This window comes from Anomaloglossus baeobatrachus, chromosome 4 (genome assembly GCF_048569485.1).
Source record: "Anomaloglossus baeobatrachus isolate aAnoBae1 chromosome 4, aAnoBae1.hap1, whole genome shotgun sequence".
NCBI classification, from domain to species: Eukaryota; Metazoa; Chordata; class Amphibia; order Anura; family Aromobatidae; genus Anomaloglossus; species Anomaloglossus baeobatrachus.
Genome location: NC_134356.1, coordinates 101979765 through 101997275, shown reverse-complemented (window position 1 = coordinate 101997275; position 17511 = coordinate 101979765). Strand labels below are relative to the sequence as shown.

The 17511-nt window shown below is 45.0% G+C and overlaps 1 protein-coding gene across 1 annotated transcript in view; it reads right to left on the bottom strand.

The window, feature by feature from the left end:
* CTNNA1 (catenin alpha 1) overlaps positions 1-17511 on the bottom strand; it is a 148078-nt gene that overhangs the window by 94548 nt on the left and 36019 nt on the right. The window contains exons 3-6 of the mRNA XM_075344494.1: positions 15468-15663; positions 7536-7702; positions 7317-7436; positions 76-339 (exon numbers count right to left, since the gene is read on the bottom strand). Coding sequence (XP_075200609.1) covers positions 76-339; positions 7317-7436; positions 7536-7702; positions 15468-15663 — 747 coding nt within the window. The remainder of the gene's footprint in view (positions 1-75; positions 340-7316; positions 7437-7535; positions 7703-15467; positions 15664-17511) is intronic.

Genomic DNA, 17511 nt, shown 5'->3' with positions numbered 1-17511 from the left:
AAAGATGGCCGCCTGAGCAATAGGCCACAAACCAATCAGAAAGTATTTCCTTTCAAATACAAAATGAAATCTTACATCAAAATTGTTTAGCGCAATGGCCAGCTCCCCTCCGGTGTGCTGTGCAGTGACTTCCTCCGATGATGTGGCCTGCGCGGCATTAGAGATGCCGGTCACTGCTTGCTGGAGCTGTTTATAGATTAGATCTCGGTTTGCTTTGTAAGCAGCTACATCAGGATGTTGCAGACATGCTTGGGAAGCAGTGTATAGCATTGGAATATTCTTCTGCAGTATTCCACGCGCTGCGGCCATCTGATCTCTGTGTCCAACATCTTTCAACTCCTGAAAGTAAAAAATAGTGAAGCTTTTATCATAACAGGCATGAGACTGTAGGCTGCATTCATAGATTCGTGTCACATGAAGGAAAAGAAGGGAATTTTGTTTACTTACCGTAAATTCCTTTTCTTCTAGCTCCTATTGGGAGACCCAGACAATTGGGTGTATAGCTTCTGCCTCCGGAGGCCACACAAAGTATTACACTTTAAAAAGTGTAACCCCTCCCCTCTGCCTATACACCCTCCCGTGCATCACGGGCTCCTCAGTTTTGGTGCAAAAGCAGGAAGGAGGAAACTTATAAATTGGTCTAAGGTAAATTCAATCCGAAGGATGTTCGGAGAACTGAAACCATGAACCAAAAGAACAATTCAACATGAACAACATGTGTACACAAAAGAACAACAGCCCGAAGGGAACAGGGGCGGGTGCTGGGTCTCCCAATAGGAGCTAGAAGAAAAGGAATTTACGGTAAGTAAACAAAATTCCCTTCTTCTTTGTCGCTCCATTGGGAGACCCAGGCAATTTGGACGTCCAAAAGCAGTCCCTGGGTGGGTAAAAGAATACCTCGATAAAAAGAGCCGAAAAACAGCCCCCTCTTACAGGTGGGCGACCGCCGCCTGAAGGACTCGCCTACCTAGGCTGGCATCTGCCGAAGCAAAGGCATGCACCTGATAGTGTTTCGTGAAAGTGTGCAGACTCGACCAGGTAGCCGCCTGACACACCTGCTGAGCCGTAGCCTGGTGCCGCAATGCCCAGGACGCACCCACGGCTCTGGTAGAATGGGCCTTCATCCCTGAAGGAATCGGAAGCCCAGAAGAACGGTAGGCTTCAAGAATCGGTTCCTTGATCCACCGAGCCAAGGTTGACTTGGAAGCCTGCAACCCCTTACGCTGGCCAGCGACAAGGACAAAGAGCGCATCCGAACGGCGCAGGGGCGCCGTGCGAGAAATGTAGAGCCGGAGTGCTCTCACGAGATCTAACAAGTGCAAATCCTTTTCACATTGGTGAACTGGATGAGGGCAAAAGGAAGGTAAGGAGATATCCTGATTGAGATGAAAAGGGGATACCGCCTTAGGGAGAAATTCCGGAACAGGCCGGAGAACCACCTTATCCTGGTGAAAAACCAGGAAGGGGGCTTTGCATGACAGCGCTGCTAGCTCAGACACTCTCCGAAGTGATGTGACTGCCACTACGAAGGCCACCTTCCGCCCACAGCAGAATCCGCCGAACTTCTTGGAAGGCCTGACGACTGCGTGTGCCGCCCTGGTGGTTGATGTACACGACCGCCGTGGCGTTGTCCGACTGTATGCGGATCTGTCTGCCCTCCAGCCACCGATGGAACACCTTTAGGGCTAGATACACTGCCCTTATCTCCAGAACATTGATCTGAAGGGAGGACTCTGTCGGAGTCCAGGTTCCCTGAGCACTGTGGTGGAGGAAGACCACTCCCCACCCTGACAGACTCGCGTCCGTCGTGACCACAGCCCAGGATGGGGGCAGGAATGATTTTCCCTTCGACAAGGAAGTGGGAAGAAGCCACCACTGAAGAGAGGTTTTGGCTGCCAGTGAAAGAGAGACGTTCCTGTCTAGGGACGTCGACCTCCTGTCCCATTTGCGGAGAATGTCCCATTGAAGTGGACGCAGATGAAACTGCGCAAAAGGAACTGCCTCCATTGCTGCCACCATCTTCCCTAGGAAGTGCATGAGGCGCCTCAAGGGGTGTGACTGGGTCCGAAGGAGAGAGTGCACCCCTGTCTGCAGCGAACGCTGTTTGCCCAGCGGAAGCTTCACTATCGCTGAGAGAGTATGAAACTCCATCCCGAGGTAAGTCAGTGATTGGGTCGGTGTCAATTTTGACTTTGGGAAATTGATGATCCACCCGAACCTCTGGAGAGTCTCCAGAGCAATGGTCAGGCTGTGTTGACATGCCACCCGGGAGGGTGCCTTGACTAGGAGATCGTCTAAGTAAGGGATCACCGAGTGGCCCTGAGAGTGTAGGACCGCCACCACGGATGCCATGATCTTGGTGAAGACCCGTGGGGCTGTCGCCAGGCCGAAAGTGCATCGTCTCGCTCGGGGGGCGGAGATGTTCTGAAGAAACGAGTCGGAGGACGAGAGCTGAGCTCTATCCTGTAACCGTGCGACAGAATGTCTCTCACCCATCGGTCTTGGACATGTGGCCACCAGGCGTCGCAAAAGCGGGAGAGCCTGCCACCGACCGAGGATGCGGTTTGGGGAGGCCGAAAGTCATGAGGAGGCCGCCTTGGAGGCGGTTCCTCCGGCGGTCTTTGGAGGACGTGACTTAGACCGCCATGCAGAAGAGTTCCTCTGGCCCTTCTCTGACCTGTTGGACGTGGAGGATTGGGACCTGGCTGAGGGCCGAAAGGACCGAAACCTCGATTGAATTTTTCGTTGCTGAGGTTTGTTTGGTTTGGACTGGGGTAAGGACGAGTCCTTACCCTTGGATTGTTTAATAATTTCATCCAATTGCTCGCCAAACAAACGGTCGCCAGAAAATGGCAAACCGGTTAAGAACTTCTTGGAAGCAGAGTCTGCCTTCCATTCGCGTAGCCACATGGCCCTGCGGACTGCCACCGAATTGGCGGACGCTACCGCTGTACGGCTCGCTGAGTCCAGGACGGCGTTCATGGCGTAGGACGAAAAGGCCGATGCCTGAGAAGTCAAAGACACAACTTGCGGAGCAGAGGTACGTGTGACTGCATTAATCTCAGACAGACAAGCTGAGATAGCTTGGAGTGCCCACACGGCTGCAAAGGCCGGAGCAAAAGACGCGCCTATGGCTTCATAGATGGATTTCATCAGGAGCTCTATTTGCCTGTCAGTGGCATCCTTGAGCGATGAACCATCTGCCACTGATACTACGGATCTAGCCGCCAGTCTGGAGACTGGAGGATCCACCTTGGGACACTGAGCCCAACCCTTAACTACGTCAGGGGGGAAAGGGTAACGTGTGTCATTAAGGTGCTTAGTAAAGCGCTTGTCCGGAAATGCTCTGTGCTTCTGGACAGCATCTCTGAAGTTAGAGTGATCGAAAAACGCACTCCGTGTACGTTTGGGAAACCTAAACTGGTGTTTCTCCTGCTGTGAAGCCGACTCCTCTATAGGTGGAGTTGGGGGAGAAAGATCTAGCACCTGGTTGATGGACGCTATAAGGTCATTTACTATGGCGTCCCCTTCAGGTGTATCAAGATTGAGAGCAACGTCAGGATCAGAGCCCTGAGCTGCGACCTCCGCCTCATCCTCCAGAGAGTCCTCATGCTGCGACCCTGAAGAGCGTGATGAAGCCGGGGAAGGTTCCCAGCGAGCCCGCTTAGCCGGTCTGGGACTGCGGTCCGTGTCGGAGTCCTCCCCGTGGGACCTAGGTGTCACCCCAGGAGCACTATGCTGCACCGACCGAGAGGGGCCTGGGGGCGATGAACTCACAGTGCCCGGGGCCTGTGTGACCGATCTGGACTGCAAGGCTTCTAGTATCTTAGCAGACCATCTGTCCATAGACTGAGCCATGGATTGTGAAAGCGACTCAGAGAGTTTCTCAGCCAAAAGTGCAAACTCTGTCCCTGCCACCTGGACAGTGGAAGCCGGCGGTTCTACCTGAGCCGAGGGTTCCACCAGTGCCAGAGGCTCCGGCTGAGTGAGTGCCACAGGGGCCGAGCATTGCACACAGTGAGGGTAGGTGGAACCTGCAGGTAACATAGCCGCACAAGAGGTACAGGTTGCAAAATAAGCCTGTGCCTTGGCACCCTTGCTCTTTGCGGACGACATGCTGTAGTCTCCTCTGAGAGTGATCACTGAGGGTATATAGCCAAAAGCAAAACAATGCGGCCGAACAGAGAAAATGTATACAAATTATATATATATATATATATATATATATATATATATATATACACTTCGGCACCCAAGGGGGGCCAGCACCGGGTAACCGGTGTGGCTTACCGACCGCCCAAAGCGGTTGTGTGTCCACCAGATTCCCTGCCTGGGTCTCCCAGAGCTGTAGAGCTCGTTCTGAAATCCTCCACCGGCAGAAGTGATTGTAAATATGGCTGCCAGAGTTCTCAGGGGAGGAGGGAGCCGTGGGCGTGACTAATAAAGTGCGGGAATCTGGTGCCCCACAGTGCTCAGTGAGGGGGGAGGAGAACACCTAAGTATGCTCCAGCCCTCACTGCCGACGTCCAGTCGACCGTCCCGCCCTTACCCCTGACTGGCAGGCCCGGGGGCGGGAGTTATGGTACTAGGCCGCAGAAGCCGGGGACTAAATTTAATAACGCGGCCGGCAAACAGGCACGGTCGGCGCGGTAGTCCCAGTCGTCACAAAAAAACAGCAGCCGCTGCAGCGTCTGTAACACAGGCGCTCCATGCACCGTCCCCAAGGGGACACAGAGTACCTTATAGATGCAGGGCCTGTCCCTGATGATACCCAGTCTCCTGTCCGTCAGATTCCCACAGGGGCTGCGGAGGGAGCCCGGTCCCAGTGAATGGTGACCGGTTAGGATCCCACTTCTCCCAGAGCCTCTAAGGGATGGGGAAGGACAAACGGCCTGTGGCTCCAGCCTTTGTACCCGCAATGGGTACCTCAACCTTAACAGCACCGCCGACTTAGTGGGGTGAGAAGGGAGCATGCCGGGGGCCCTGTTAGGGCCCTCTTTTCTTCCATCCGATACAATCAGCAGCTGCTGCTGACTAAAATGGGAGCTTGAGTGAATGTGTGCCTCCTTCAACACAAAGCATAAAACTGAGGAGCCCGTGATGCACGGGAGGGTGTATAGGCAGAGGGGAGGGGTTACACTTTTTAAAGTGTAATACTTTGTGTGGCCTCCGGAGGCAGAAGCTATACACCCAATTGTCTGGGTCTCCCAATGGAGCGACAAAGAAATGGACACCACATGGACCCATACAGTTTTGTTGATCCAAACATCTGTTTTTAGAAGGGCTCCATGTGCTTAGACAGTCTACTGCCTTCAATGTTTAAAAATGGGGGAAAAAAAGTGCAAAACAAACGGAAATGGGCCCGTTCCTCATGGACGTGAAAATTGACATGGATGCTTCACTGAATCCTTACTCTGAACTTACAGCTTTATTAAGGAATTAAGTTTTTCTGCATGAAAGAAAGGGATCCATTTTGCTAGAAGTAGTACTGATGCATGCTGAAGTAGAAGTGAGAGAATCCATGCTGAAGGCTGCATTGAAGATGTGAACAGAGCCTTAGCTAGTAGGGTATATCTATAATCCTAATTTCCTCTTTCACCATAACGGAAGACCAATTTTTGTATTTATACTCCAGTACTACCGACATGAGCACAATATATATTCTCCAGTACCAATTTCTGTCTCTACGCCTTTCCAAATGGATTTTAACCCTTTATCGGTATATTATGTACTGGTAGGTCAAATGCTGCCACCCTGCTAGCAAGCCAAACACACAACTCTCCTGGCAATGATGGCTGTGCTATTCAGCTAGCACCTGCCTAACAGCCGCTGGTGGAGCGGTGCTGCAACCACAACTGTTAGCCTATTAAATGTCGCTGACAATCTCCAACCGTGGCATTTGATGAGCGCCAGCTGGGGGGGTGTATCATTCTATGCGTCCATCAGAGCTCCTGTGACGCATTTGTGAGGTGCCAATGCTTTGCCTTTATGACTAGAGGTCTGCTGAAAACCCTTGTCTGTCATGACGGTACTGCTGTGAAAGCCAGCATTTAGCTAGCGTTCATAGCAGACAGTGATTTTTGCTATACATAGAAATACTGCGGCATTGCTGTATATATCATAAGTGATTGCAGGATTGCAGGTTCAAGTCCATTAACTGGACTAACAAATACAGTGAAAAAGAATCAAATAAATACATTTTTAATAACTATGAAAAAAATAAAATATAAACACTAAAATCACCCTTCTTTTCCACCCATTGAAAAATTAAGAAAATTAAAAAAATACACATATTTGGTATAGCTGTATTTGGAATAGTCCAATCTATCAAAATATAAATTATCCCAATCAGTAAACGGCGAAATGAAAAACTAAAAAAATCGAAGCGCCAAAATTACATTTTTTTTTGGTAGCCGCAACACTGCAATAAAAGTCAATCAACATATCATCTTTTCCTCAAAGTGGTATCAAGAGAAGCATCAGCTGAGAGCACACAAAAATAAGTCCTCACATGGTCTAATGAACCAAAAATGAAAAATGTTACATTACTGGTCTCAGAAAATTGTGACACGTGGAATTTTTTCTTTTTTAAAAAAATGTTAAAGTTGGTTTTTTTTAACCACTTAAACAAAAACTACGCATTTGGTATCATCGTAATCATACTGACCTAGAGAATCATATCATCAGGTTAGTTTTACTGTATAATGAACATAAATATTAGTTGGGCTTTTTTTGCCGCACTTGGAAATTTTCTCCTGCTTTTTGGTGCATCATAAGAAAGAAAAAATTCCAGCTTTTCAGTGAAATGTCCCAAAAAAAAAAAACAAGCCCTCATACATCTATGTGGACGGAATAATAGAAAAGTTATAGCTCTTAGAAGAGGGAGGAAAAAGCAAAAGAGTAAAAATGGAAAAATGCTAAGTCAAGAAGGGGTTATACATAATGTCATGAGATCCCCAGGGGAGACCGTGCCGACGCTGCTGAAACAGTGCCTGCACCAGAGGGGAGTACAGGTGTTATTTTGTTGGGGTGAAAACAGAGATTCAGAAGGAGTTGTCCAAGTATTGGACAACTTGTTTAAAGCGGATGTGTCCAATTGTAGACTTGTCTATATCTGTGCATACGTTTTGATACCCAAGCACTGACTGAACAGTGTCAAACTTTGGTGAAGTCACTACTGATTCACTGGATAATTAAAGGATCTCCAGTACGGCTTTAGCTCTGTGTAATTCCAACTACATAAGAATCACAGAGTCAGATATTTACACAATCCATTTAGAACATACAATACAGGACAGAGATTACCCAAGGCTTACCTGTTGCCGCTTTGCAGCCATTAGATTTAGTTTGTCAACCTCTGCTTTTAACGCTTTGTATTGGATTCCCAAATCCTGCTCAGTGCCAGCATTTCTTAGTTTAACGATTCCTTCTTCCACCTTGAAAAATAAATATATACCTTAACTACTGGGAACTTGAGATGCGCAAAGGTCATCCCAAATTGGACAGCTGTTTTATTATACAATAAAGTAAATTACCACTTTCAGTTGAACAAGTAATTTGTAGACATCCGCCATATCAGCCAATATAAGCAACCTTGTAACCGCAGACAGCAATGCACGTGCGGCTCGGACCATGTTTCCACGTTTCATAGAAGAGCATGGATCATCTGCAAACTCTCCAGAGGTGCTCCTCATTACCTCTCCTAGAAGTAAATAAAAATATATGTGACATGAGATACATAGTAGAAAATAAAAGATACGGAATCACTTCCATGTGACATAATAGTACATCACTGGTAAGGATCCCATGTATGGAGCAGGCTCATGAGCGGATCACGCGTCATTTCACGACGAGCTGGTCGTGCAGCAGTATAGTGGAATGAGGGCTACTGCAGGTTGTAGGCTTGTCAGAGCAGATAGGTCTTCAGGTTCCTTCTGAAGGTTTTCATGGTAGGCGAGAGTCTGATGTGTTGGGGTATAGAATTCCAGCATATGGGCGATGTAGGCGAGAAATCTTGTATGTGATTGTGGGAAAAGGAGATATGAGGAGAGAAGGAGATCTTTTGAGGATCTGAGGCTGCAGGCAGTACCAGAAGACTAGGTCACAGATGTATAGAGGAGACAGATTGCAGATATACCCAACTACCATGGTTAAGATTTTGAACTGGAGTCTTTGGGTAAAAAGAAGCCAGTGAAAGGATTCTCAGAGATAGTGGGGGGACAGGTTGGTTGTTTAGTTTGGTAGCAGCATTTAGGATACTTTGTAGAGGTGTGGGAGTGCAAGAAGAGAGACCACAGAGCAAGAGGTTGCAGTAGTTGAGGCGGGAGATAATGAGGGCATGCACTAGTGCTTTTTGCAGATTCTTGGTTCAGGAACGTATATCCAGAAAATATTTTTGAGTTGGAGACGACAGGAGGTGGAAAGGACTTGGATATGTGGCTTGAAGGAGAGAGTAGAGTCAATGGTTACACCAAGACAGCGAACTTGTGTGACTGGGGAGACTGAGCAGCCATTGATTATGATTGATCAAATTAAAAAAAATTCAAAAAACACAACTGCATGTATTTTTTTATTTTTTTTTTATTTCCATTCTTTCACTGCACTTGGAAAAAAGAAAAATCCGTTCTCCAGTACATTGTATGGTAAAATGAACAGTTTAATGCAACACTATATCTCCTCCAAAAACAACAAGCTCTCATAAGACTGTCGACAAAAAAATTAAAACGTTATGGCTCTTAGAAGAAGAGGAAGAAAAAAAACAAAAAGCACAGAAATGGAAAAAAAAATGCCCAGTCGGCAAGGGGTTAATGTGTCATATCTGACTTAAGCACAAACAAAGCATAGTTTCACATGTAGATTCTCATCAGTGATCATCTATTCTGTTGACAATGCATTCTGCAGCTTACCGAGTAATTGAAGGGTTATTTCCATAGTCACATTATTTTTCACAAAACATAGTAATGCATACTTAAAAGGGAACCTGTCACCAGATTTGGGGCCTATAAGCTGCGGTTACCACCAGTTGGCTCTTACAGTTAGGTCCAGAAATATTTGGACAGTGACACAATTTTCGCGAGTTGGGCTCTGCATGCCACCACATTGGATTTGAAATGAAACCTCTAAAACAGAATTCAAGTGCAGATTGTAACGTTTAATTTGAAGGTTTGAACAAAAATATCTGATAGAAATTGTAGGAATTGTACACATTTCTTTACAAACACTCCACATTTTAGGAGGTCAAAAGTAATTGGACAAATAAACCAAACCCAAACAAAATATTTTTATTTTCAATATTTTGTTGCGAATCCTTTGGAGGCAATCACTGCCTTAAGTCTGGAACCCATGGACATCACCAAACGCTGGGTTTCCTCCTTCTTAATGCTTTGCCAGGCCTTTACAGCCGCAGCCTTCAGGTCTTGCTTGTTTGTGGGTCTTTCCGTCTTAAGTCTGGATTTGAGCAAGTGAAATGCATGCTCAATTGGGTTAAGATCTGGTGATTGACTTGGCCATTGCAGAATGTTCCACTTTTTTGCACTCATGAACTCCTGGGAAGCTTTGGCTGTATGCTTGGGGTCATTGTCCATCTGTACTATGAAGCGCCGTCCGATCAACTTTGCGGCATTTGGCTGAATCTGGGCTGAAAGTATATCCCGGTACACTGTCTGCTATCTCTCTGATGGATTTTTTCTTTTTTTTTCAGCCTCATGATGTTCTGCTTCACCTCAATTGAGAGTTCCTTAGACCGCATGTTGTCTGGTCACAGCAACAGCTTCCAAATGCAAAACCACACACCTGTAATCAACCCCAGACCTTTTAACTACTTCATTGATTACAGGTTAACGAGGGAGACGCCTTCAGAGTTAATTGCAGCCCTTAGAGTCCCTTGTCCAATTACTTTTGGTCCCTTGAAAAAGAGGAGGCTATGCATTACAGAGCTATGATTCCTAAACCCATTCTCCGATTTGGATGTGAAAACTCTCATATAGCAGCTGGGAGTGTGCACTTTCAGCCCATATTATATATATAATTGTATTTCTGAACATGTTTTTGTAAACAGCTAAAATAACAAAACTTGTGTCATTGTCCAAATATTTCTGGACCTAACTGTATATATACAGCACATTAGAATGCTGTATAAGAGCCCAGGCCGCTGTGTACAACGTAAAAATCACTTTATAATACTCACCTAAATGGCCGCTGCAGTTAAGTTGGGTCATATGGGTGTCTCCGTTCTCCGGAGCCTCCTCTTTTGGCCATCTTTGTCATCCTTTTTCTGAAGCCGGGGTGCATGACACGTTCTACTCATCCACACTTGCCGGCATTGAGGTCCTGCATAGTCGCACTTTGATATGCCCTGGGCAGGGCAGATCAAAGCATTGTAGTGCGCCTGCGCAGGATCGGCGAGTGTGTATGACGTAGGATGCATCATGCACACAGACTTCAGAAGGAGGACGAAGATGGCCGAAAGAGGAGGCGCGGACACCGGAGAACGGAGACGTTCATATGACCCAACTCCACCGCAATGGACCGTTTAAATATTATAAAGTCATTTCTTTACGTTCTATACAAAGGCCTGGGCTCTTATATATAACATGCTAGAATGCTGTATACAAGAGCCCACTGGTGGTGGCCGCAGATTATAGGCCCCAAATCTGCTGACAGGTTCCCTTTAATATACCAATTAAGCCAAACAGTTTATTTTTTTCTAACTTATGTCTTTTTCATCTCTATCTTCCCTTTTATGTATTCAGCATGACCTAGTTGAATGGGCAATCATATTATTACCTGCTAAAACTATATTTCCCCGCAAACCTTGCTTCTCTTAAGTGCTGCAGATCCCTCCGCAGTGTGCCCCTGACAAGCTTCACCTCTCTGAGTTACCATCAAGCTAATGTAAGTGTAAAATTCATCTAATTCTTCTGTGCACTCTCTGCTCCTGACCCGGCCTGGCCAATTTTATTTTCGGATATCTACATACATCTGTATGGTCATCTGAGTAGTTTCACAACATTGTAAGCTGAATTCTAGCAAAGCTCAACTGTCCTGCACAGTTGAGCTGTGATTGTTGCCTGCTGCTGACCGTTCAGTGATGTGACACTACAAATGCTGTTGTGTTGATGCACATGGCAAGCTATTATTTCTGAAAACATGACTGATATCTCAAAAGGGGCAAATTTAAAAATGAGTTATATTGGCGCAAATTAATAAATATATTATTATAAAGACCACAGTGATTTGGGGAATAACTCTTTAAAGTATATGATTACATTAGGCTGCATTTATTTAACTTTAATTAAAGCATGCATTATTGTTATTTATTAATTATTATTATCATTATTATTCATAATAATCATAAAAAAATCATTTTTGCAAAAGGGTTTCAATAAAACTTTCCTCCACCTTTCCCATACATCAAGATCATGGATGGAAAGCTATTAGCATTCTATGCCGTACATTTACAATATGGCATACAGCCAAGCTCTTACTATAACAGCTGGGACCAATGCTGCCTTTGATGTGGACTGTTTAACTCCCTAGATGTCACAATGACTACTGCCTTCAGCATCAAGGCAACCCTGAATAAAATTGTAAGTGACCAATTGCCTCCAGAGTAGTGATAAAAAACCTCAGCACCGAAAAACTAGATGTAGAAATTCTTGCCTCCAGAAGTCAGAATTAGTGAATTGAGTCCACAGTCTGTAATTTCTCAGTAAAACTACAGCTGTTTTGTGAAGTCCTCAGGTGTGTGTTTGACAACATTAACGATCAAACAGCATCATGAAGACCAAGGAACACACCAGATGGGTCAGGGATAATGGTGTGGAGAATACTAAAAGAAAGGGTTAAGCTATTAAAAAAAAAAAAAAAAAAAAGATAGCCCAAGCTCTGAGCATTTCAAACCATCATTCAAAAATGGAAGAAATGGAAGGAATATGGTACAAATGCAAATCTACCAAGACTTGGCTGTCCACCTAAACTGACATCACAAGCATGGAAAGCACTAATATGTAAAGCAGTCAAGAGGCCCGTAGTCACTCTGGGGAAGTTGCAGTGATCCACAGCTCAGGTGGGAGAGTTTGTTGACAGGACAACTATTAGTCATATACACCACAAATTTGGCCTTCATAGCAGACTCGCAAAAATTAAGCCATTTTTTAAAGCACGCCATAAGAAGTCCCGTTTGCAAAAAGTAATTTAGGGGTCACAGCTAGCATGTTGAAGAAGCTGCTCTGCTCTAATGAGATTATAATGGCACTTTTTAGGCCAAGTACAAAATGTTATGTGTGGTGGAAAACTAAACACTGAACATCACCAGGAAAACCCCATCCTCATAGTCAAACATGGTGGTAGCAGCATCATGCTGTGGTTTCTTCAGCAAAAATAGGAAAGCTGGTCAGTTTTGATGTGAAGATGGATGGAGCTAAATAAAGAGCAATCCAGGAGGAAAACCGGTTAAAGGCTGCAAAAGACTTGAGACTGGGGCATAGGTTCCCCTTGCAGCAGGACAACGACCCTAAACATACTGCCAGAACTACAGTGGAACGGTTTATATCAGAGCATATTCATATATGTCAATGGCCCAGTCAAAATCTACACATAAATCCCATTAAGAATCTGTGGCAACACTTGAAAATTTGTGTTCACAGACACTCTCCACCCAATAATCACTGAGCAGGAGCTATTTTGCAAAGAAGAATGAGCAAAGCTGGTCCAGACATACCCCAAAAGACTTGTAGCAGTAATTTCAGAGAAATGTGGTCGTATAAAGTATTTGGTCAAGAGGGCTGAATACAAATGCATGTCAAACTTTTCAGATTTATATTTTTTACATATTTAGAAACCATCCATGAATTTCTTTTTTACTTTACAAATACTTGCTACTTTGTGAAAATCCATATGGGATTAAGGAAAAAAGAGACGTATGAAACAAACCAGAGTATGTTACACCATAGATTCCGCAAAATAATCCCATTTTATTCTGATGACAGATTTGCACCATCTTGGCATGCTCTCAAGTAGTTTCACGAGGAACTCAACTGGAATGAATTCCAGCAGTCTTAGAGAAAACTTGTTTGCTGCTATGCCAACAGTCTGTGGTTCAACTCATCTCACACCATCTCAATTGGGGTGAGATCTTAATCCTTCGCCTGTGTTTTGGGTCATTGTCCTGTTGCCACACATGGTTCCACTAAGGGCAAACCAAATGCCACATCATTGTACAATGCCATGATAGCCACGCTGGGTAAGTGTCTTGATTTTAGAGTAAATCATCAAGTACCTCCACATCTCCTTCTCCATGCTTCATGGTGGGCACCACACATGTTCTGCTCACCTTTCCTGCATCTCACATAAACATGGTGATTGGAATAAGAAAAAAAATAATCTTCAATTTTGTCCTCATCAGACCAGATTGCCTTTGCGGTCCTCAGTAATGGCTTCTTTGTAGCCATTCAAGCATAAAGACCCGCTTCTTGCCTCTTCTGGACAGTTGCTGTCTGATACTTTATGTCTGGGCATCATTTATGAGGACTATTTAATTTGGTTTTTCTGAAGCTGGTAACTTATCCTTTAAGGCCTAAGCCACATGGCGAGAAAATCTGTGCGAGTGGAGTGCGATAAAACATCTCATTCCCCTCGGACCAATACTAGACTGTGTGTCAGCACACATGAGCGATTATTTACTCAGCCCTAATCGGACCGAGAAAACAATCGTAGCATGCTGTGACTCTAATACGAGACTCTTTTCTCTCGCACCCATTCAAGTGAGAGAAAAATCGCACTGCACTCACGGTACACCGGTGCAGAGCGAGAATCGCAATAGCCAGCTACAAAGGAGAGAGGGAGAGAAATCCCTCCCTCCCCTCCTCCGTGCCGGCCCACCCCTCTGCAGCGCTGGCCCGCTCCTCCTGAGAGCCGGGCCGCCCCCCCCAGCTGAGGTCCGCTCGCAGGGTCGGACCTCAGACTCAGGCACACTCGCATGACAGTTGGCTCCTGCTATGCTGCCAGCGCGAGCCAGGTGTCATGCGAGCATCGCAGTAGTGCCCCGTGTGGCCCCGGCCTAAAGGGGGCTTTACACGCAACGACATATCTAACGATATGTCGTCGGGGTCACGGAATTCGTGACGCATATCCGGCGTCGTTAGCGACGTCGTTGCGTGTAACAGCTCTGAGCGACTGTTAACGATCAAAAATACTCACCTTATCGTTGATACGTTGTTCATTTTCAAAATCTCTGTTGTTGTGGACATAGGTTGTTCGTTGTTCCTGAGGCAGCACACATTGCTACGTGTGACACCCTGGGAACGACGAGCAACAGCTTACCTGCGTCCTCCGGCAACGAGGTGGGCATGTCGATAATGCGGCTGCTCTCCGCCCCTCCACTTCTATTGGACGCCTACCCTTAGAAAAGAGGCGGTTCGCCGGCCACAGCGACGTCGTTGGGAAGGTAAGTACGTGTGACGGGCCCTAGCGATATTGTGCGCCACGGGCAACGATTTGCCCGTGACGCACAAACGACGGGGGTGGGTGCTTTCACGAGCGGCATCGCTAGCGATGTCGCTGTATGTAAAGCAGCCTTTAATCTTCTTTATTCTGGGTGTGTCCTCAGAGACGATTTCATAATAGCCTGTGTTTTCATGTGTGCACTTGAAGAAACCTACAAGGTTCTAGCAATTTTACGTATTACTTACCTTCATTTTTTAAGTATTTATGGACTGTCATTTCACTTTACTTAATTGAGCGATTCCGTCCATATTTTGGATAAGAACAGTTCTGGAATAGGAGTCAACACTGTATAGCAAAAGTGCCTCTGAAAACACTCCTGATGGTGGCGAAGAATTTCTTAAGGCAGATGATTCCACAAGTGAACATTTTACAAGGCATAACTGTTCATTGGACGCTATTCCTGGTGATTACCTAATAAAGTTGCCTAAGACAATACCAAGGTGGTGTAAAGTTGTTAGAAGAGTAAAGGGGGTGGGTGATATGAGGAATCTGAGGTTTAACACATTCTGTTATATTTTATACACATTCGTTGTTCCTCGTTTCTATACATCTTCCTTCTTGGCTTTGCGGCCTTCAGTCTGAATCTATGAGGTCATAAGAACAAGGAAAACCATTGCATGAACAGGTGTGTTCAAACTTTTGCCTGGTATTGTACATATAGAAATAAATGTATTTGGTATTGCCAAATGCGTAATAATCCAACCTTTTAAATTAATATGCCACTTACCATGCTTGGTTTTCAAAAATAAAAAAACATACAAAAAGAAAAAATTAAAGAATCAAGTTTTTCAAATATTGCTTTTAAAAATTTCCTTCAACATCTTAAAAAAAAAAAAAAAGAAAAAAGAAAGAAATACAAACTACAAAAACAAATGTATACAAATTAGAGACGGCCTCCGCACACCACAGGGAAAATAATCTTTGAAAACTGGTGAATGCAGAGAGATAGCTTTCAGTATTACCTTGTTTGCGAACATCCTCGACTGCATCTATTAACTCTTGCTTGAGAAACTGGCTCTCCTTGGCTATCTTGTCTCCTTTCTCCAGAAAATTTTGAGTCGCTTGCTCAACAGATGCAGCCAACACATGAGCTTTCTTAGAACGGCCTTTCTTCTTATTTGACGGTCCTTTATTGCTTGTATTAACCAAGGTTGTTACCTACATATAAATTACATTTCTATGATTCCAAACAAAAAATAGACTAGAACTTACTCATTGGATGTCTTTAAAGAACGTGTCACCCATGTCCTATCATCCTCTGCATGCTCGGACATAATCAAACACCTTAGAAACAACAGTGACTCCCCTGGTGCCGGCGCAAATCAAAATTGAAGCCTGTGCCCACAGAAGGGCGGAATAGTGCAGGGAAGGATGGCAGGCATGGCACGCATGCGCGAGATTTCCAGCCGCACTCCTAACGTCATAGAGACACCAACTAAAAGAGGGGGAGGAGGAATCCTGAACAATGAACACCAGCTGCAGGCTTATCTTCCAGGCAGAGCACGCCCCATAGCCCGGAAGACCGCATATATAAAAGGGGATTTTTGCAAAACAACGACCTCTCATGCATCAGGCATACAGGTATGGATAATTTCACCTTTATGCCACATCTAGGCCCATATTAATGGCTAAAAGAAAAAACAAACAAATGCAACAGGGGAACAGATTCCCTTTAATGGCCATTTGCTTTTATCTCAGACTGCAGAGCTTATGTGACAAAACATCACGTGAACACCAGCAGAGACAGTCATCGTCACTGGAACAAATGCCTGTCCAGGAGGGGAGCATGGGTTTTCTTTTTTATTTTACATGGGGGATTATGGGATTTAGAGGGAACCGGTCACCAGGATTTTCCTTTATGAGCTGCGGCCACCACCAGTAAGCCCTTATAAACGGCATTGTAGAATATTGTATATAAAAGAGTCCAGGCCACTCTATAGAACGTAAAAAACACCTTTATAATACTCACCTGGGCGATCCAGTCCGATGAGTGTCTCTGGTCTTGGTCCATTTTGAGAAATCGCCATCTTCCTGTCCCAGCCCAGTGTGCATGACAAGTCCTGCGTCATTCACAGAGTGTTCCTGCACTTGAGCACTTTGATCTGCCCTGTAGTGCACATCCGCCTGCGCATGTGCACTACAGAGTACTTTGATCTGTCCTCAGCCGGGCAGATCAAAGTGCGCATGTGCAGTAGCACAATGGAGGAATCCCTGAATGACGCAGGACGTGCCATGCACATGGGCCTGGGACAGGAGGACGGTGATCACACAAGATGAAGGAGGTGTTGGACCAAGATCAGCAATACCCATCAGGCTGGACTATCCCATAGGCGAGTATTATAAAGGTGTTTTTTACGTTCTATAGAGTGGCCTGGGCTCTTATATACAGTATTCTAGAATGCTGTATATAAGGGCTCAATGGTGGTGGATGTACCTCATAAAGGGAAAAACCTGGTGACAAGTTCCCTTTAAGAAGCATGGAGAGCTATAGCATTTAAAAAAAAGTTATTGCATCTGCATACATGGACATTGCAAAATCGTGTATATTTACAAATGCTATCTTACAATCTAGTGTTCATTAAAACTTACAGCTGTTCTTTAGATATTAACACTTTTTAATATTTTCTTTACAGATCGTTGCCTAGGAGACAGACCACCACTGTTGTAGCTGAAGTAGGCTGCGATTAGGAGGTAAAAACGACCCATTAATCTTGGACAAGATTCAAAACAGTATTTACAAACGCAATAGAAAAGTGCTCTTAACCCCGTCAGGACCGGGTGATTTTTCCTTTTTGCGCTTTCATTTTTATCTCTGAGAGCCATAATTTCTGTATTTTTCCTTCGATATAGGCATGTAAGGCTTGTTTTTATTTTTGCAGAAGAGTTGTACTCTTGAAGGTCACCATTTATTTTATCATATGTTGTCATGGTAGGCCGGAAAAAAAAATCCAGGTTTTGCAAAATAAAAAAAAAGTGAAGTTCTGAAAAAATTTTTCTTTCTTTTGG